Source organism: Sitodiplosis mosellana, unplaced genomic scaffold (assembly GCF_009176505.1).
Source record: "Sitodiplosis mosellana isolate CC-2019 unplaced genomic scaffold, AAFC_SMos_1.0 Smas_scaffold_6170, whole genome shotgun sequence".
Classification (NCBI taxonomy): domain Eukaryota; kingdom Metazoa; phylum Arthropoda; class Insecta; order Diptera; family Cecidomyiidae; genus Sitodiplosis; species Sitodiplosis mosellana.
Window position 1 is genome coordinate 3,249,958 of NW_022601411.1, and position 21,147 is coordinate 3,271,104.

At 37.1% G+C, this 21,147-nt stretch overlaps 1 protein-coding gene and 2 long non-coding RNA genes across 4 annotated transcripts; 1 reads left to right on the forward strand and 2 right to left on the reverse strand.

The window, feature by feature from the left end:
- Positions 1-26: 26 nt before the first annotated feature.
- Positions 27-5,918, forward strand: LOC129575975 (uncharacterized). The gene is made up of 3 exons (XR_008688849.1): positions 27-603; positions 712-942; positions 5,766-5,918. It is a non-coding gene; the product is annotated as an uncharacterized LOC129575975 (long non-coding RNA).
- Positions 5,919-5,940: 22 nt separating this feature from the next.
- On the reverse strand, positions 5,941-7,256 carry LOC129575974 (uncharacterized). The gene is made up of 3 exons (XR_008688848.1): positions 7,024-7,256; positions 6,563-6,954; positions 5,941-6,424 (listed from the first exon to the last, which is right to left on the reverse strand). It is a non-coding gene; the product is annotated as an uncharacterized LOC129575974 (long non-coding RNA).
- Positions 7,257-9,299: 2,043 nt separating this feature from the next.
- On the reverse strand, positions 9,300-21,060 carry LOC129575976 (CCR4-NOT transcription complex subunit 1). 2 transcript variants are annotated; one of them, XM_055460257.1, is made up of 12 exons: positions 20,058-21,060; positions 18,383-18,586; positions 17,998-18,178; positions 17,601-17,903; positions 16,018-17,448; positions 15,100-15,920; positions 13,352-14,925; positions 13,061-13,247; positions 10,949-12,918; positions 10,621-10,831; positions 10,359-10,507; positions 9,300-10,209 (listed from the first exon to the last, which is right to left on the reverse strand). In XM_055460257.1, the coding sequence occupies exons 1-12, from the start codon at positions 20,157-20,159 to the stop codon at positions 10,116-10,118; spliced, it is 7,227 nt and encodes a 2,408-aa protein (XP_055316232.1). In that variant the 5' UTR covers positions 20,160-21,060; the 3' UTR covers positions 9,300-10,115. The 2 variants fall into 2 exon arrangements, with proteins under 2 accessions (XP_055316232.1, XP_055316233.1); XM_055460258.1 differs by having other exon boundaries at positions 10,949-12,915; positions 20,058-20,993.
- Positions 21,061-21,147: the final 87 nt, after the last annotated feature.

The window sequence follows — 21,147 nt, forward strand, 5'->3', positions numbered from 1 at the left end:
GTTAATCGATATGCATGCATTTTTGAGTTTAGAATAGTTTTTTTCAGTTTATTTCATTTGAACATACGAATAAAGTTGCCAACTAACTTTCATGCTTGTACATTCGCACAATAAGATTTGAAATCAGAGGCTTTGCGTTTTCGGTACATTTCTCGTATATACAAGATTGTTCAATAAATTGAACAATGCACCAAATCTGTTCTCATATCTATTATATAGTTTCTAAATCACCCGGTTTTTCGTCATAAACTAATTAGAAAGTATGGAAATTTTGATTATTTTGCCTTATTTTATGAAAATCTCGATTATCCGTCTTTTTCGATTATTATAATGTCGTGCATGGCATCTAAGGTTGATCACATACAACAAATCTTGATATACCATTATCGACTGCAATAGTGCTGTTATATTGCTGTAAGTTAAATGTCAAATAAGCAATATTGTTTTGTGTGTGGCTTACGAAAATATTTCAGAACGTACATTACTACGTCGTACACAAGCAGTTTGAAAAACTAAATAACAAAATTATCAGCAGCAACAACCGTTTTACGAAGAGTAAAAAGTGACAGTAATATTACATTTTTTCATCCGGAAGTATTGTTTGTGTGTATTCTTTTGATACTTTTCAGTTTGAAGAGTATACATACATAGTGACCATTCGTTTTTGTTTTCAATAAAGTGAAATCATATAAATTTTATCGATTATTCCAGAATACTCAACGTCTTTATTCATTCGGTCGATTAATATGCCTCGTTGTGAACTTCCATATGTGTATAAGCCTGTTTGTGGCACAGATGGTGTAAAATATGTAAATATTGTGGATCCGGAATGCACTCAAAAAAAAAAGAATATGGGAAACTTGTGAACTTACAACTGAAACATAAGGGCGCTTGCTGGATATGGAAAAAATACGGATTCGAAACACACACACAGTTCTTTTTGTGAGTAAGCTTCGAACTGATTCAATTTCGATGAAAGACCCAAGGGGATTTATCTCTCGCGAATGCTGCGAATGCATTCGCATTTCAGAACAAAAATTCGAATGTTTGCGAATGCGACGAATGCGGCCATGACAGCGAACTTGTGACTACATAATTCACTCGTTCATTCGTGTTTGGGCATGCATTCGCAACGCTGCCGTATGATTTCTATGTGAACATTCGCACTCGCATTCGTGAGAACGGTCGAGAACAGCGAAATACGACTGCTATAACGAATGCGAGTGCGAATGTTCACATAGAAATCATATGGCAGCGCTGCGAATGCATAGCACTGAGCGCGAATTTGTGAATAAAAATTCGAATGCCAAACCGACATAGAAGCCCCTAGTGAAAGACTATTGTCTTTTTGCTTAAATTTCATTGTAGATATCATTGATTTTCCTTTTCCTTCTTGGCATGTGCTTGTGCATTTGTCGAGTCAAGAAAGCAATGTGGAAGATGAACAAACGGTCGGGCATTATACCAGCATAAATTGGATGAGAATGTATCGATTGAAAAATCAGCTCAATATCAAATCAAAACACACATGCCAAGAAATTTCGATATAAAAAAGAAATTATTTATTTTTAACCCTCTAGTGCATACGTGAACTTATAAGGTTGGTTCATTTAAATATTTCTATAATGCGAATCATTGATTATGTCACAAAATAATGTATGACAGTTTTCGTTGGAGAACACTAGCGCACATTTCTTTCTCATAAAAATTTTGTGTGCGGTCAACCAGTGTCAAGTTATGACAACATTTGTACAGGAAAACGACGTTTCCGTAAAAATAAATTATTTTCGTTTCGTGTCCTGTTTTTGAAATGTGATTAAATCGAATAAAATTATTTTGTTGACCTCAGGAATTTTTTTTCTGCTTATTTGGAGTGTTTTTAACCAAATTCAATTCAAGTTCAATGATTTTTTTACAATTGTGCAACATTTGTCCGTCAATTTGCATACTGTTCTTATAAGTACAGCCATGCAATTTGGATTTCTTTTTGTTTGATATTTTGTGTGCTTGGTTTAGTGTGGAATTTTATTTTCATTTAATTTTAACCTATTTTTTTCACAAATAATCCAGAAAAAATGATATTCACGAATTCCGATGTCAACATCACTCAATTTGCAAGCTGTTCTTATAAGTACAGCTATGCAAATTCGGTTTGTTCATATACTTCGCAATTTCCATATTGGTCGTAAATGCATGACTGTACTTATAAGACCATTTTGATTTTTGCGATTTATTGATAATTCCAGCATTATACCAGATTATGAATATTTTTTTAAGTGCTTATGAGGTAAAATAAGCATGGAAAAAAATTCCCAGCTCTGTATAAAATATATGCATTAGAGGGTTAATTAAACGGTCAGACCTGAGGGAATATCACGCTTAAATTATTCCAAATATTTCAAAAAAATCCAATTTATCTCTAAGAATCTGTCGTATGAAATATGGTGGATATTTGTGAATACGGCGGAGTATTGTGAATTTTTGTGATTATGAATGATATTTAAATGTATTTATTCGAATTTAATGCAAAAAATCTCAAATATCTCCAAAATCCACAAAAACCTGATTTATTTATTCGAAATATTCGAAAATATGTCATACAATTGATGTTTATTTCAAATATCTCAAATATCTCACAAGATTCAGGAGCGTGATATTCCCCCAGGGTCAGACACACAAATCTTGATTAGATTTCGAATATATTTTAAAAGCAGATATGGAGAAAAGACTCTGTCATTGTCGTCATCACTCTTTTACACATACTCCACAAGGGAAAAACACATTTTCCATGGGCAAACTATTTTATGTACTCCTCAATGAAGCAGCGGACTTGTCGGCATACTCGTGGATTTAGCATTTCACTTGCTTTGGCGATTCGTGAGTTGCTGAAGCATCATATATGCAGTGCACTCGATATTTAACGTGAAAACCTATATTCGATACATCGAAGTTGGCCGAGGTATGATTTCGTTTGCGCGTAGCGCATAAGCAATTCACTTGCGATATAACGTGAACCTCTATATACTATATATCGCAAGTGAATTGCTTACGCGCTACGCGCAAACGAAATCATACCTCGGCCAACTTCGATGTATCGAATATAGGTTTTCACGTTAAATATCGAGTGCACTGCATATATGATGCTTCGGCAACTCACGAATCGCCAAAGCAAGTGAAATGCTGAATCCACGAGTATGCCGACAAGTCCGTTGCTTCATTGAGTCTTTTAAGAATTTAGAACCCCAAACCATTTACAACCAAATTTCAGTAAATATACGAAAACACTTGGCTCATCTGGCTTGCATTCATCACCAAAGCTCATGACTCCGAGTAAAAGTGTTTCTCTGCTCGTTGTTAGGGTTAACGGTCCCCCAGAATCGCTTACACAAACTGCAAAAAAAGTAAAAATTAGTATTTTCAAACGGTGATATTTGAGTTTATAAAAATAAACGTCGAATAAAGATTCAATAATTACTTGTTGAGTGGACGTCGGTATCTATCGCGCAAAGCAAATTAGATGTTAAATAATATCCAAATTCTCGGCATTCTTCTAGAGTCAAAGTTGATAGTTGGGTGTGCAAGAGTATTTCACTTATTTCACACGTGTAACATGTTTTTCCATACCCGGAGGCGTCAACAACAAGATGACTGTAATGTGGAAATCCCTTATCTACCATTTGGATTGGTTTAATTAGTTCCGTAAAATCAATTTCTGTGCTTAGCTCTAATAGAGCCAGGGCCTGTCCCAGATAGGGCGCAAGTGGTGCGCTGCACCACGGCGCTGAGGCGCCGAGGGCGCGCGAGCACTGAAATTTGTGAAAAATGCCAGGAAAATTGGAGCGCTTGAGCGCCGAAGGCGCTCAATTGCTTAAATTTTCCAAAAATACGTAGAAAAATTCAGGCGTCGAGAGCGCCGAAAGCATCAAAAGTATTTGATCAGCTTATATATATATTGAAGTGCCACTTGTATTTAAAGCGCCTTTTTCCAATTTAAAAATATTAAACAATAAGATTTCAGTATTTATTCCAGAGATGGAGTATATGTATATCAATTCGTTGTATTTACTGTACTCGGTACAGAACGGTATATATACATTGAAAACCTTTGCGTTAAACAACGCGTCCGCTGGCACTGAAGCGTTAGCGTTTATGTGTATGTATAGCTGTGTGCGTGAAGAACTTAACGCATTTATTGTTCAAAGACGTACACGCAATGCAAAGGTATGCGTTAGAGTATATACTGATACACATTCCCATGTACGCGCGGTATACGATGAACCATCTCTGATTTATTCAACCGACTACAAAATATATTCAATTATTTTGAGCATCCTTTTCCATGTAATAATTCTCAAGTCAGTAAACATGTGTATTCAAGCGCTACATTTTTGAAATGACAAAAAAATTTAAGCTCTCGCGCCTTCGCCGATCGCAGCAATGTATAATGTTTTCAATAAATCTAAAATGCAAATTTTCAGTATTACATAAGGCAATTAGATATCTTGCTAATTTCGTTGGATTTTTTTTCGTGCCTTTCATATATACACGAAACAGTGTATTGTACACCATGACGTTCATAATATGAACGATACACACAATAGCGTACAGAACTTTTCTAACAAGGAAGTTAATCGTTTTGAGACAATTTTGAGTCTATTTCATTTCATCCTAAGAAAAGGGCGCCCTGGCAATTTTGCACCAGGGCGCAAAGAGCGCACGGACAGGCTCTGAATAGAGCTAAGTCATTTCTGAGTGGTTCTTTTGTTTAATTGGGATGTATGGTTATATTTTTGATTCGATAAATAACACCCCACCAGGTGCTATCGGAATTTCCGGCCCAGACAACATAATCTTTATCATCATCTACACATGATTGTGTATACACAATGGGCGGCCGTCAAAACGTAATTTTTATTAATTATGATGCCGTCGCACTTATGGTTAGCCCAAAAAAATGGCACATAGTCTGTATTTATTGACACTTGGTAAGGTCGCTCTTTAACAGAGCATTGAAGCGGCTGGGAATGTAGCGCTGCTGGTGAACAGATCTGTTCAACAGCAGCTGTTGGTTGCGTGCATATTCGCTGTGACGCGCGTTTATTCATCTAATGATTCTCACACAGTGTTTGTCTCTTGCATTCACACGGAAACAGAAAGAGAAGCATATGCAAGACACGAGGTACATCGTAAGCGACGCGCGCGTACACCCACATAACTGTCGTTCGTGTTTCGTGTGTTTTATTATCTTCTCTTTCTATTTCTGTGTGAATGCAATAGAAAAACACTGTGTGAGAATCGTAAAGTGAAAGACCGCGCGTCACAGCGAATATGCACGCAACCAACAGCTGATGTTAAACGAATCTGTTCACCAGCAGCGCTACATAGCCAGCCACTTCAATGCTCTGCTCTTTAATACTTATTTCTTTTCCGTTAACAACAGTAACATTTAAGTCACAGTTGACACTGAGAATTAGCACAAATATGACAATAATTTTCAACATTGTAAAATTAACTGAACACTAAACTCACAATACTAAGTATATTGAAAATTAAACTGATCAGCATCAGAAACATGTTTAAATAGGCTAATAAAACACATTAACTTTGTGGTGGGGTAAATTTATTTCGGCATTGATTAAATTTCGAGTATTTTAAACTTTTTGCCCTCAAATTGGAATCAGTTGACTTTTGTATTTTTTTGTTTAAATGTTGTACTTCACATTTTATTCAATAATTGAAAATGTATCATTTCAATTTTGTTACAGTTTGTGGTGGTAATTCCGGAAACGGTTTAGTATTTGTGAATGCAGCAAATGAAGCTTCTCTAATCGGAGTATAGGACAAGTACATTGTATAGGAACTAGGCCGTCGACTTACGCGTCTGTACCAGCGTACCGCGAATGGATCAAATCAGTTGTTGGATTTTAACCATTAACTTCCATATACAGTATGTGTTTTATAGTCGCGTGCTGTACTTTTTTTATTCAATTGAAAGCTAAAGAATGTAAGCTGGTCAAAAAGCTATGAAAATTTAACATGTGTACACGTTTTTAAATAAAAGCAACAAAATTCGATACAATGATATATTGAATAAAGAAATTGAAATTGACAAAGAACAAATTGAAATCTGGGATGAAAATAATTTAAATTGAAATATTTTCCAATAGTAATACTTATTTTAAAAAAACAGCGTGAGTATCTTTGTCAATAATTCCTTTTACATTCTTTCTTCAACTTAGCTTGGAGTTTTTCCCTTGCCTTTTGCCATAGTGTAAATATGGTTTCCGGTTTGGGATAGTAAGGTTGTGAGTCTCACCAAGGCCGTTGGTATGTCTTATGATGGGATGGGGATTATATAATAATCATCGAGCCAATTGCCAGCGATTCAACGTTGTTTTAAGCCTCATACAGTTGATTGTTGCTTCTTTGGGAAAAATAGATTGATCATCAAAATAAATAAACAACAAACAAAATAAACAATAGTGAATTTTTAAAACAGCAAAATAAATTCTGAACCTTCCATTGTTAAAGATACGAGCAGAAAAAAAACCAAAGAATATACCTGCAGTTGTTGTTGATACTGCATTTGTTGTGTTGAGTTCATCCTTTGATTTTGTAAATTATACATTTGTTGCTGTGCTGCTGCTAAACTTTAAATTGCATTTGTTGTGTCAAATGCATCATTTGGTTTTGTGAATTCGATGCATATATGATTATTTTGGATGGCTATTCAATGGTATTTATGGTTTTTTACAGGAGATAGACGATATTTTACAATTCTACATGACGCAAAATTTTTAAGCCTATCCCATTTTTTTTCGAAAATCGAAGCCAGTCTAAGGTAGATGATTATGCCATAGCTGTTAAAAATAGTCCTTCCTTTCTCCAAATATTGCGTATGGCGGGATAAAATTTACACCAGCACACACCAAAAATAATCAAACCCAGTGTGATCTGAAAAATCAACAAAATAGCAGAACATTTTATATCTATTGAAATTGAAACAGTTTAAATTTGACTTACAAGAATAAAAGATGTTGTTCCGATACCATATTTTTCCCATATAAAACAACTCCAGTGATGTACGAGATGTAAATCTACACTCGTCACATTATTCTTCTCTTTTTAACACTCAATCTTATTCTCAAGCCTATATTTATTTGAATAAGTTTTTCCATCGCTACCACAAACTCGATCAAGGCTCATAGGTACGAGTTCTTTACACTTTGCTCTTACAGTTGACAAGATTGCAATGACCACAACGTGTAGCGCATGACACTTATTTGGGCTATTGTTTATTGTGGTTTTTGTTTACAAAACATATTCGCAATTTTAGAATATCAAAGATTCAACAACAAATCAAGCGATTGAACGAATATCAAAACACTGGTAACACAATGAATAGAATCATTCGCATCACTTTTGTGGTCATTGCAATCTTGTCAACTGTAAGAGCAAAGTGTAAAGAACTCGTACCTATGAGCCTTGATCGAGTTTGTGGTAGCGATGGAAAAACTTATTCAAATAAATATAGGCTTGAGAAAAATATTGAGTGTTTAAAAGAGGAGAATAATGTGACGAGTGTAGATTTACATCTCGTACATCACTGGAGTTGTTTTATATGGGAAAAATATGGTATCGGAACAACATCTTTTATTCTTGTAAGTCAAATTTAAACTGTTTCAATTTCAATAGATATAAAATGTTCTGCTATTTTGTTGATTTTTCAGATCACACTGGGTTTGATTATTTTTGGTGTGTGCTGGTGTAAATTTTATCCCGCCATACGCAATATTTGGAGAAAGGAAGAACTTTTTTTTAACAGCTATGGCATAATCATCTACCTTAGACTGGCTTCGATTTTCGAAAAAAAATGGGATAGGCTTAAAAATTTTGCGTCATGTAGAATTGTAAAATATCGTCTATCTCCTGTAAAAAACCATAAATACCATTGAATAGCCACCCAAAATAATCATATATGCATTGAATTCACAAAACCAAATGATGCATTTGCATCCCACATTTATTGGGGTAGTAGTAAATGAGTGCTTTTTTGGATTGAACTGTTTGGAATTAAAATGACCGCAAAGTTCGTTGATATTAAATATGCAACAAAAAGTTATATTTTACGCATTTATTATCAAAAAAGTTTGAAGTCTTTTCAAATGTTAACTACCACGATACATTTTCATAGGAGGTTAGGCGTAAAAACAACACCCTTCAATTTTCAGAATGATCGGACTTCTTAAGAAAATGCAGCTAAAATTCGAAAAGTACTCATTTGCTACCATCCTAATATTTATGCACATAAATTGTGTACACGCGCGAAGTATTCGATCTGATTGAGCAAGCCTCGATTTCATGTATTACTTTACATTAAAGCCGTCAAATGACTGCTGCTATCGACATCTCACTGCGACAACGTTAACTACAGTATACACCGTGCACTTCTTCTTCTTCTTTTTCTTAACTTATGCCACTTTTTTCTGTTGTGAGTATGAAGCTTACGTTGTCGCAGTGAGATGTCGCTTCAGCACCATATGGAAAAAGGAATCAAGACTCGTGATTGAGCGATTCTTATCTGCGCATGCAAATAGCAAAATATGCATTATACAATGTAACTGCATTTATAATGTAATAATTATCAAGAATATTGTATCAAATAATTTTTTTTCGTAGCCCCGTGGCGAAAGCAAACATAAAACCGGTGATATGCATTTTACGACGTCATTTCGGAACGATTGAAATTTATAATAATAGCCTGAATTGATGCCAAACATTGTTGGTGCACTTATCAGAGTGTTCGCATTTGGATTATTATAAACCGTTCTGAATTAAGATTAAGAATAGAGAATACCATTCATTCAATTAGCCACTAGCATAATAATGACTAAATTGGATGACTCTCATAAGAAGAAAAATTGTATTTTTACCTAAAAACAGTCGATTTTTTATATGGTTGTGGTGAAAATAGAATTCAGTGAACAAAATTTCATGCCAGAACATAAATAAAGTTATCGTAATTTTCTTGTAGAAATAATTCATCGGTGTTTTCATCCATATTATAGGAAACTGTTGCTGATTTCGTCATATGCATATGGGCTAAGTTATTATGGGGATATGTTCTAATATCAAAGTTATCCAATGCGGCAGTGTAATGCGTTGCCATACTCCCATGATCGTCCATGAAGTCAATATTCACTGCATTTTTGATTTTGGGTTAGTTTTAGATGCGAAACTCAATCGATCTCCAGAGATTTTATTGCACAAGAGGATAAATGGTAGAAAAACGGCAATTGTTTAAATTTTTCAAATGAATTTTATTAAAAACTATTTTAGCTTATCAACGGATTTGTACCGTCACGGACATCAATCAAAGGATACTACTAATTTCCCAGTTTCAACATGAATTATTTTCTCCTCTTTCGTATCGTATTTGATGTTGTTGCAGTTGTAAATTTTAATCCTAATTCAATTTTTCATTTATGAGATAAAATGTACATGATTTTATTTCGTTTTTTCTGACTCTCGACGAAATGTAATCCATCGTGTGACTCATGTGTAATGAGCTTCAATGGCATTTCGAATCGTACATTTGAGCCATAATGTTTAATCTCATTCTTGTCGTTGTAAAAATTGTTTTTTTTTTCCGCTGCGTATGTGTATTTGACAAGACATGAAATCTGACGAAAATAAAACTACTCTAGTTTGAGTGTATTTCGTTTTGGCCATTATAAAATGTTCAACTCATTTTGTCACTCTAGTGATCATCTATGATTTTCTTATTTAGTTGAATTTCATTTAACGTTTTGTGAAAGACGTGAAAGTTTTCCGAATGGTTTACCATTTCGATGACGGAAATATGTACTCTGTTGTTGTTGTTGTTGTTGTTGTTGTTGTTGTTGTTGTTGTTTTTGTTTAAGTGAATGAAATGTTCTTAAAACTGATTATGTACAGTAAATTTTGTCCTACGTCTCTCCAGAAAAGAGGAAGAAAAAAATAAACTAATTCAATGGAAACACGAATTGAAGCACTTCCTTTAACTGGGTTGATTTTTTTATGTTATTGTTATGGTTGTCTTCAACGGATGATTTGTTCATAGTTTCATGTCACTTTCAATTGCATTCCTGCAATTCTCCTTCAACATTTTGCTGTTGAGCTGCTGCCGCTTTCACCACCATGCATGAACGAGCTACCGATTCAAATAACCTGTTTGGATTCAAAAGAAATTTTCGTTAATTAATTTAGGGATTTTTTTTTCTCAAAAAACAAACATATTTGGAAAACCAAACAAATTTCAATTTTATGCGGATTTTCTCTTTGATTATTTAGTACTAAGATGAATTTTATGAACATACTTTTCAATTTCAGGTGCACAATGCACAAAGTCATGATCCCAAAACTTGTAAATAGGATTCTTGATGAGTTCGATGAATGTGATCAACAGGCCCCACGGATGTGGACGATTAACGATCAAACGCTCCAACAGAACACGTGTAATTTGCTCCTGTTAATAGATCAAAATATTATCATCATTATTGGAATACACATTTTAATGAAGGAACAAGTGATGCAATTTAGAATTCAATAGAAAAAAGTTTGTGCCAATTTCAAGCGTACCTGAATTGCTTCGGAATTTGCTTCAACAAACAAATAAAGCAATGTACAGCTGAAATAGTGTGTATGGCTGTTGGGATAGCGCAATTGATTGGCGACGGCATTCAAGAACAGATAGCGTCCCTCATGATCCAAATCAACAATAAGATTTTGGAAAATATCCATGTGCGAACAGTGAACGATGGTTGTCATGTTTGGTACGAGATTCTTCGATCTGAAAATTGAATGGTAAATTTTGGTTATTTTCGTAAAAGAGTCATGATAGAGTAAAAACGACAAAAATATACAAAAACACGATAAAAATTAAGATTGTTTTTTCTTTCAAACTTACCGAATGTGAGCGATGGCTTGCGTTCCAACATACAGTACCAATGCGTTCATCAATGGGACATTGTACTTTGAGCCGGCTGTGTTCGATATTTGCAAGTGGCTACGAAGTTCGGACAAGAATGTGACCGGTGCACGTGCTTTCAAATATGAATCCAAATCCTTTTTGAATGACGTCGGTTGAATGTTAGCCACGTAATTGGTGAATATTCTGGGCGCAGTTGTGATTTCATTTAGCATATCAACCTTGAGGTTTGGTGTGAATGGATCGGGTAAGCGCATGTTACGTGGAAAAGCGGCCAATATAAGATTACGCATTTGAATGCAATTCGATGGGATCACATCACAGAAGCCAAAGTGGTAGTCACACAGGAACTCTGGAAAATCATGCAAGAGTACGAGCAACACGCGTAAAGTTCCTTTGTAAAGCAATTGAACGGGTTTGGCGAGCTCAGCATTGCGTAAAAATGGTGCCAAATATCTGAATAGATCCAGCAACAGTTGCGAGTACATGGCCCACCCTTTTTGTTGTGGTGTCAATGCCAAGATGCGGCCAATGAACACACGATGTGAAATCAATTCAAGCCACGAGTAGCAGAAAGCTGGAGCAATTGATGGTCTCAAAATGTGGTATGTATGACAGAATGCGGTCGATACACTCAAGCTGATCGAATCCAATTCGGGTGCGCTCAATTCCAGGAACAGCATGATGAACAAACGATGATAGCCAAGCTGTTGGAATGATGTTCCCTGGTTTTCTTGATCTTGCAATAAAACGCCAACGATTATGCCTAAAATCTTATTGAGCAAATTGATTTTGGTGGTTGCATTTGGATTATCGCCCGAATATTTCACAATCAAAGCGATCAGACGAACGAATGCGTCAATGTAGTGGAAAATTTTTGTCTTATTCTGTTGTGGTGATGTCGATGGATCATTCAAGTTTCGATACACCAAATCGATGCACCATTGTGTCGCTTGTCGGAAGAACCGTGTAATCAAATCATCCGTTTTCAGAACACCGCACAAATTCAATTTGTTCACGAACACGCTGAACGATTTCATTGCGTTAGCATCACGGCTACCGCCCGAATTCATATGATGTGTGGCCCAATCTTTTAGCAGGTATTCAACCTTCTCTGCCATGCCTGGATCGTTAAAGTCATGCGATCGCACCTGCAAAATACCGGAATGAATGTGTGACGTTGGTCCGGTATTGGCACGTTCAAATGACATTGAATTCGGATCATTTGCGATGCGCAACATTTCGATCAAATGTGGCAATCCTTCGGGTGCACGATGCAAAGCCGCCAATCGTGCCAACATTTCAATCGTATTGTAGAAATCATTTTCACAAATCAATGGATTTGGTCGGTCGTCAATGAAATAGTGTTGTACCAATTGCATGGCAAATGCAACGGCCAAGAAGTTATTACCACTGTCCATCAATTGGCTGAGCATGTAATCGTATTGTGAGATATTAGCAAAATTGGATGAAATCAGTAGTTCCACCGCTTCTAAATTATAACGAATATCTTCACGGCATTCAATCATGCATTTTGTGATTGCTCGTTGTGTGAACAATGGACCGTAGGCTCGGCTGTCTTGCATCCATTGCAACAGTCTAAAATGAGTGTCACGATAGTGTTTCAGCAATTCACCGTGTTCAGTGCTGTGCGTGACACCTTCCATAATATTTTCGACGGCACGAGTTAACAGGTTTAGAGCGCTGATATCGTCACGGGTCCGTCGTGCGGCCAACAAACAATCGAGCAGAGCATGCATATTTGTTACGTGCATTGACAGTGCTTGAATATTGATGGCATTATTCAAGAATGATTCCATTTTGCTGCCCAATTCCTCAAACTGGAAGGCAATATCGTTTGTATTGAACATTGCTGTTCCATGTGTTGCCGCTGCTGCAGCTTGAGTCAGATCAGCAGTAAATGGTGCCACTGGCATAACGCCTTCCTGCTATAGACAATAAGAGTACATCGATTGAAATAAATTAATTTTGTTTTATGAACGATTCAATGCGATGATATACATGTGCAATGTACATTTTCGTTTTTAATTCGCTTTATTAAAATTTAATCTATATTAATTCAACACTTACCGGAACTGTGGATTTTTGCAACAGCAGAGCAGCATCGCGCTCGGTCATTGGCTGGAATCCAGGAATATTTCGTGCAAATTCATCGTACACCGAGAATTGGGCACTTGAAATGCCACCAACTTTCAAACGGATTTGCTCCGGCATGCGGGCTGTTTGATATGATAAAACGGCTGCATCACAATGGCGTCTGGAATGAGAAGAACAAAAACAGAGTTTGCGTATTATTGTTTAAGAAAAATCGAATGACTATGAAGACATTGCTGTGCACGTATCATCGAAAACAATTCTTACCTTCCTTCTTGACGAGCCAACTTTCTGACTTCAAAGTCTGAAATCAATCGTTTTTCAATTTCCGGGATGGCCTTTTCAATAGCTGTCTTCTGGATGTAGGCACATGCCAATTCGGTATTGTCATTCGCAATTTGTGTGGCCAAATCGTTCAATTCGGGCGGAGGTGGTGTCATCGATGTTGCAAACAGAGACATAATATTCTTCTGAATAACATTGTTCAATTGATCGCGACACGTAATCATTGCCATGCCAGCGGTCAAATTGCGCACCATGTAATGAGCGGCTTTTCGCATTCGTGTTTCGTCTGGATCCAAGGCGAAATCTTTTCGCATAATTTGTTCACATGTGTTGACAGCAATGCGTACGCTACGATCAACGACCGGGGTCAACCATTCGGATATGGTTCGTTCGATGGCCGTTCGTACGATTTGTTTCAATTGTGGATGTGCATGCAAAATGGTGATGTTGGGCGAGTAAACAATATGCTGTGCCAAATTCGACATGCTGCCGATTGTAATGTCGGTGAAGCTGAACCGTGGCTCTGGTGGTCCAGTTGATTGCTCACCGGTCTGGCTTGGCGATGCTGATGACTGCATTTGTGCTGAGCTTGGTTCGTCGGCTGGTTGACCACCAACCATTTGCTGTGGCGTTGATGGTGGTTGTACTTCCTCTTTTTTCGGTTGTGACAATTGATATTCGATTGTGTTCAATCGTTCGGCATCCTTCAAATATACGGCCGGTTTCAAATCAGCGACGTCAATCGACAATGTTTTGCACAACACTTCAATTTCGAATTTCAAATTTAACTTGAGGTTTTGTTCTTGATGCAATTCAGCCAATACATTCATAATGCCCATCGTCCATGGATTGGGTGGTTTGAATACTTTACTCTTTGCACATGATTCAACGATTTTTGCCACAAATGGCACCACATACAGCAATTCCTGTTGTCCCTTGTGATAGGCTTCAACGAGGAGTGATTTTAATTCAAGATCAATGTGAAGAATCGGACGATTTCGACCCAATGTCATCATACCCAGCCAATGGCCAAGATTTTTCAGCAGACTACGATCGGAAAAGTTTTCAATACCTTTATCCGAACGCAACAGAACTCGAATGTTGCGGAACGTTTCTTTGGTTACTAAGCGAATGATGTCGGGATTTCTCAAAGCATCCAAAAAATTCGAATACAGCGCATGGAAATTCAGTTCGATCGATGCTCGTTTTAGCACCATATACTGTGACAACCATGGCCAATAGTCCCTTGTCATAATTTCCTTGAGCTCTTCGCACTTTGCCTGCATATTTATTTGACTCAAATTATTGAAAATGAATGCGGTCTTGTCTTGAATTGGATCCGGTGGCAATGTGATCTTCTCTTCGCGATCGGCCGTCGCCACAAGCAACGTGTTAATATTTGTAGCGTTGGCAATCGATTTAAGATTACGCGGTGCAATGGCGGCCGCATTTGCGATGGGCGTCGTTTTTGTTGTTGGCGTTGTGGCCAAATTTCCAGTCACCGAATTGCTGCGATACAATGCCGATGCATTCGAAGACCCCACTTGTCCCAATGACTGCAATGAATAATGAAAAATACAAATCTGTTTAGACAATTGGTATAAATTTCAAGTACAATCAAAGCTAACTATGGTTTTAAAATGAATTTCATTAATTTTCTAATTCAACAGAAGTAAAACATCAATTTAGAAATATTTAAACTTGCAAATGATGCGCGATTGTAGACATACCGCTTGACTTTGTGGTTTATTTGGTGGTTCAATGCCTTTGATGCCATATTTGACATATTCGATGAGATGTGCTGGGAATTCGTTGAAAGTTGGAATTGTTTTGAGGTATTCACAATAGTTTGGATACAAATACAATCGATTTTTGAATCGATCCAACGATGTGATACCGAAATAGTACATTTTTGATCCTTCTTGCTTTCGCAGTGCTTCCATGACATAGCGTAGTGCTAGCCCAAGCTGTTGCGCTGATGGCACCAAATTACGCTCAACTATTCCACCAAACAGCTGGGCTGTTATTTGTAGCTCTTTATCCGGATACTGGGGAAAGAATCGATATTCTTCGAATAAATTGCGCACCATACACTGTTGCACTTCACGTTCGCGTTCGTTTGACGATTCTTTGAACCGTTGCAGCATATCGAGCACTTCATCGATCGATAGCGTTGGATGCGGCGAATGATTGTAAATTCGTTGAAAATATCCATTGGCTTCGTCTTCCACTTCTTTCGATACTTTTTGTGTGATGTCTGAAAAGATGGGATTGTTCGATGTCACGTTCATTTTATCATTGGTTGGCGTGGCTGCGATTCGGCCCAAATTGTTAACGGGCGGCAGACCACTCAATGGCACAATCGGAAGCTGGAATGGACTATTTGATTGTCCCTGAAGTAGTCGCGATGGCGATGCTGGTGTCGACACCAAATTACTAATTAAGCTTGTGCCAAAATTGAATGCACCGTTTGCTGGACCGCTTAAATTCAAACTTGCTAAATTCGAGCTTAGGCCAGGTATTGAATCAACCGTTGGACCACTGAACATTGCTGCAATGGAGAAACAAAAAGGGAGAAAAAAAACCATAAGAGAATGCTCATGTAAATCAACGAATTTAATGATTTTTTTGCAGAATTTTAAACTTACATCCAGCTACAGATGAAATGAGATTGGACTCCAATCCACGACGCAAGACACCTGGCGGCGGCGCCTGCTGTTGCTGCTGCTGCTGCTGCTGTTGTTGTTGTTGTTGCTGCTGCCGTTGTTTGCTCAGCAGAATGCTACAGTTCGTTGACATCTGAACAATCGCATCGGACAAATCTTGCTGAACACTGCCAACGCACGCTTGCAAACAAGTGAGCATTGTTGCAATTGTTTCATGCGGCAGCTGAGCGGCTTTTGGTATTTGATCGTCAGGAATTTTGGCGCCGGTAATTTGCGGGCAACGCCGTTGCAAAAATGTGACAATTGACTGTACAAATCCTTCGCCATGTTCGCGTATTTTGTCCGTCAGCCATTTATCCAGTTTGAGGTATTCACGCCTTGATGCCAAGCAAGCCAAATCAATGACAAATTGATATGATCGAACATTCAACAAACTAGACAGCGCTTTTAAATCTTGAGCCACATCAAGGATGCGAGTCAGACGGGATTGATCATTATCACCGCGCAAATACCACTCGCTCATCGAATGCATGATGATGTGTCGCAGCGAGAGATTGTATTTCGTCGAATTCCATGCATGGTGCAAAATTGTACCGGAATTCGGATGATTACCCAGAAAGATGGGCATCAATGTTTGGAAAATCTCTTGCAGCCACTGCGTCATCATTGGCGGACTAATTTGCAATAAAGCCATGAATAAAACATCGGGACAGTGTTGCATCGGCACTTTAAAGTGCTCCAACACCTGAGCATAATAGCCTTTATCCGCAATATACATCAACACTTCGACTAAATGTAAGGATTTCCAGGCAGCGATCTCTTTGTTATCGGTTTCGGGCGGCGTTTTCAGTGATTCAATCGATACGCTGGTGTATATGTGATCGGCAAACGAATACACATCGGGATTTTTCAGGATCATTGAAATAAGCGATAGTTGACTTTCGGTGTTTGTCCATGATCGGTAGATGATGTCGGCGGGAAAATGTTGACCGGTACCACTTGATTGCATACCAAGCCGAATGATTGCCATTAGAAGCACCAATGCGGCACGGTCTTTGATCACAAACTCACCATGGTCCAAACCGTGGCAAACATCCTTCCAATTGGTTGTTGGTGCAACCTCTTTCAATGCCTGCACAAATACCTCCGGTTTCCATGTGGTATGCTCATTACTTGACGTCAACGTCGAATTCTGATTTTTATCTTTGGAGTCTTGTGTATTTTGCGCATTACCATTGTTCGACGACCAAAACGAACTCGGATTTGGTAGATTTATACTCAGATCGGATAACGTTTTGTGTGTTCGACACATTAACGAAATAATTTTTGCTATATCTTGTGCAGATAAATCACGGCCACCAATTTTTGTTAAATGATTTTTACACTCTTCCGTACTAGCTGTGAATGTGTAACCTGTTGTATCAAATCAAAATGGAGAGAGAAAAAAGGAAGGTTAGGTTTGATGACAAATATATTAAATGCTCATGAATCTCAAATAATGTTCATTTAAGGTTAAAATAAAAAAATATATAGGCCTAATGTACACATAATGTGTATTTACATACCAATATCCATAACTAGACTCGCCCACGATGTGTCCATAATAGCTGATGTTAAAATTCCCTGCGAATTCGCTGACATTTTGTCAGCGGAAATTTCCGTGTTTTCACTATAAACCAATGGCGCTAAAATCAATGGGCAGCGTTCACGTGGAAAATCTCGGCTGAATTGTGATACGAATTTCTTATGCGTTAACTCTGATATACCGTATTTTTTGTACTTATCATGCGACAATAGCGATAAAATTAGTTGCAATAATTCGGGTGATATATCATTAAGACTCCCTTCTTGATTTGAATGGGCGGTATCTGTATAAAGATTGTTTGGTTCGAGAGAAAAAAAAACGATGAAAAATTCTGTATCAAAGCACAAAATTTATGTCATAAAATTGTCACAATTTACCTAATTCCACATAAGATTGTATCAACGATGGTAAGCAAATTTTCAGCTGGTTTTCAGCTAAGCGCACAAATTCGGGAGCTTTAGAGTAGGTGAGCGCCAACGAAATCACCACCTCAAGAATTGGCGAGCAATTCAACGATTTAAATAATTGACTGAATAAATGCTGCGATGGCTTCAATGTCTGTATGAGAAACAATTGAAACAGAGAAATAAATTTGGGGTTAGTTTCTCTCACTTTGCACTTATTTACATGTATCGCATTTGTTTATCACAACAAAAACAGATACAACAACAACAACAACAAAAATTCGCCGTTCGGGGAAGATGCAAAGTGGCATCAGCTGCCCCGAAACCACTGTTACAAAACACAAACACACACACTTACTTTTTGTTGGGCAAAGCAATTATCGATGGCAAAACAAATGTTTGTAATTAACGATGATTTATTGAGTACGGCGTTCAGCTCCTGATTAAGTAATTTGGATTGTAATGACTGCTTGGCCGTTTGACTGGCGTCACTAAAATCAATGGATGAAAATAAACAACGCAGAAGATGACGATCTGCTTCTAATCCGAACGGTTTGACGAGCTAAATGTTTGTGCACCGACGAATATGTTTGTCCAGCATTTTTCCCAAAGACATAAATAGTAATTCGTTGTTAAACGAGAAAGAGAAACAAGAACGAAAATGGAAATTATTATTGATGCACTCGCTGAAACTGAAACATTTCACTTGAATTTATGTACAGCATAATTTTTTTTTAGAAAATAGTGGATCAAAGCTAGGTATATTTATGTTTTTTTTTATGGTGCTGTTGACTTCTTGCATGGCTACGTTACACGAGTGAGCAAACAAAAGGGGACACAAGCACACAACAGAAAATATGTATTTTTTCGCCTTCTTCTGAACAAACGATTTTTTTTTTGACCGATATTACAAACAACAAAATTTTAATTCTGAAATTCCATTTACCAATGGGTTCGAATTAGCTTAATGCAATCGAAAAACACACATTTTTGGTCACGAATTCGCCATATTCATCGAACTTTATTTTAAGAAGCCGAAATTATACACACAAAAAAGATGAACGAGAGAGAGTACGCTTTTTTTTTCATTCGTTGTTCACACACAATGTTGAATTGTTAAACTAAACTGGGTAAAAGTTTTTTTATTTCAATCTCTCCGTACAAGAAGATGGTGGTTGTGTGCATAAAATACTAGAACAAAAAATGCAGTCCGAAATAAAAACTACTACGGATACAAATTTCAAAATGGCGTCTGGCAATAGCGACAGTGAGCAACCGAGATGCTAATATTGCCTCTTTTTCTTTCTCTTCTCTTCGCTACAGCGACGAGAACAATATTTCTTTGGTTGTTCGATGGGTTTGTTTCATGGATAGGCATAGCACTTGTGTTCGTATGTATTGGTAGTTGTACCGTGCGATCATATGTGCACGGGCAACTCATGGTGCGTATATGCTCTGCACTGACATGTTATAACTTGTGTCGTTGTTGCTGCCTGTAATGTGTGTCTGCTCACTTTTTCCTATGTTTTGTTTATGTATGTGTGTTCATATAGGTTAGGTTTGAATGTGAACATCGTAATAGATCATCGTATGGTGAAATATCCATTCAAACTCTGCTCAATCACATACACACGTTCGCGCGTCACGATTTTATACATTCCGATGGAATCGAATGTACAGAGAGAAAAAATAATACGAAACGAAACGCGTTCGTAAGATTATGATGTTATATATGCGTCGAAAATCCAAAAATATATAAACTACGTTGCCAATTAAAAACATTCAAATTGTTAAGCATTAAATTAATTTGGTTCGGTGAAACTCTATTTTGACACCCAATTCGTTTGCTCATATTCATCGTGATTTGGGTTCACCAAATTTCGATTCGATTTGCAAGAAGAAAATATTTCAATTTGGCCAAATCTAATTTGAAACCTATGTAGCTGAAACGTCAAACATTTGAAACATCTTCGTGAAACGAAGAGAAATAAAAGGAAATGGATGAAAAAAAGAAAAGTAGAAAAAAAATTTACCGCAACGATTTGTCGTGAATTTTGTTCAAAATTTTTCTTGTTCAAGTTAGAAACCAAGTGATTGATCTGCGTTAGGGTAAATGATAAGGCTTCCTGGTTCATAGTTTCATTTAAAACGGCATTGAGAGTCTTCAAACACGACTCGGTGTTGTTGAAGCTCTCATCTGCAACGATTTTTGATTCAATGACAAATTTATCACAATTCTGCACATTCGTTTTCACGACAATATTTCTTCACTCTTTCTCGCTCTCTACCTCGCGCTCATTCGCTGCTGCGATCGAACAAACAAACTTGAGTGCGATTGGTTTTCGTTTTTGTTTTTTTTTTTTGCTAAATTCGAAACTTTTTCACTAAACAACAATTTACAAACAATGCGATAAACCGAATGAAATACGACAAAAAAACGGCTGATTAAATAGGCAGTATGTCTTGTCGGTAGTGCTTTAAGTGTGCGCTACCGACACAGAGCGACAGTCAATTGAAACGGCTTTTCCACTTTTGCATACAACAAAAAGAGCAGCATCGAAATGTCTAGTACAATGATATATGATACCGAAATTGTGGCCACATTGGGCGAACAATTTTCACTTTTTATCGTCTCACTCTGTCAAATTCCGCGACTTTTGATTCTCAACACTCGTGTCCAGAATTTTTTCTAATAATTTTGTATATGTGTTCTATTTATCTTCGGTCAAATGTCTAAACTTATGCAAAATGAACAAAATGCTTGCAATTCTTCCAATTCTTTCACTGACTGAATATTTTTAAAGATTAAAGATAACAACAATAATAATAATGAAATGTGCGAATGATCGCCTTTCGTTCGACACGTCGTATCACTTTTGTTCGTCGTCGTCTTCTTCTTCTTCTTTTTCGTTTTTTTTTTTTATTTTTGATTCATTCTTATATTCGCCAAACACACACTAATATAAACTGTATTAACACTCATAGCTGACAGTGTCAATTGAAATACGCAAATTACTTCACTATGCGATTAGAAATGACTTACATTCGAATTGGGGTGCGTTCAATGACAAACATTGAATCAAAAATGAATACGGCTTATGCGACAATTCAAAAAGGAAAAAA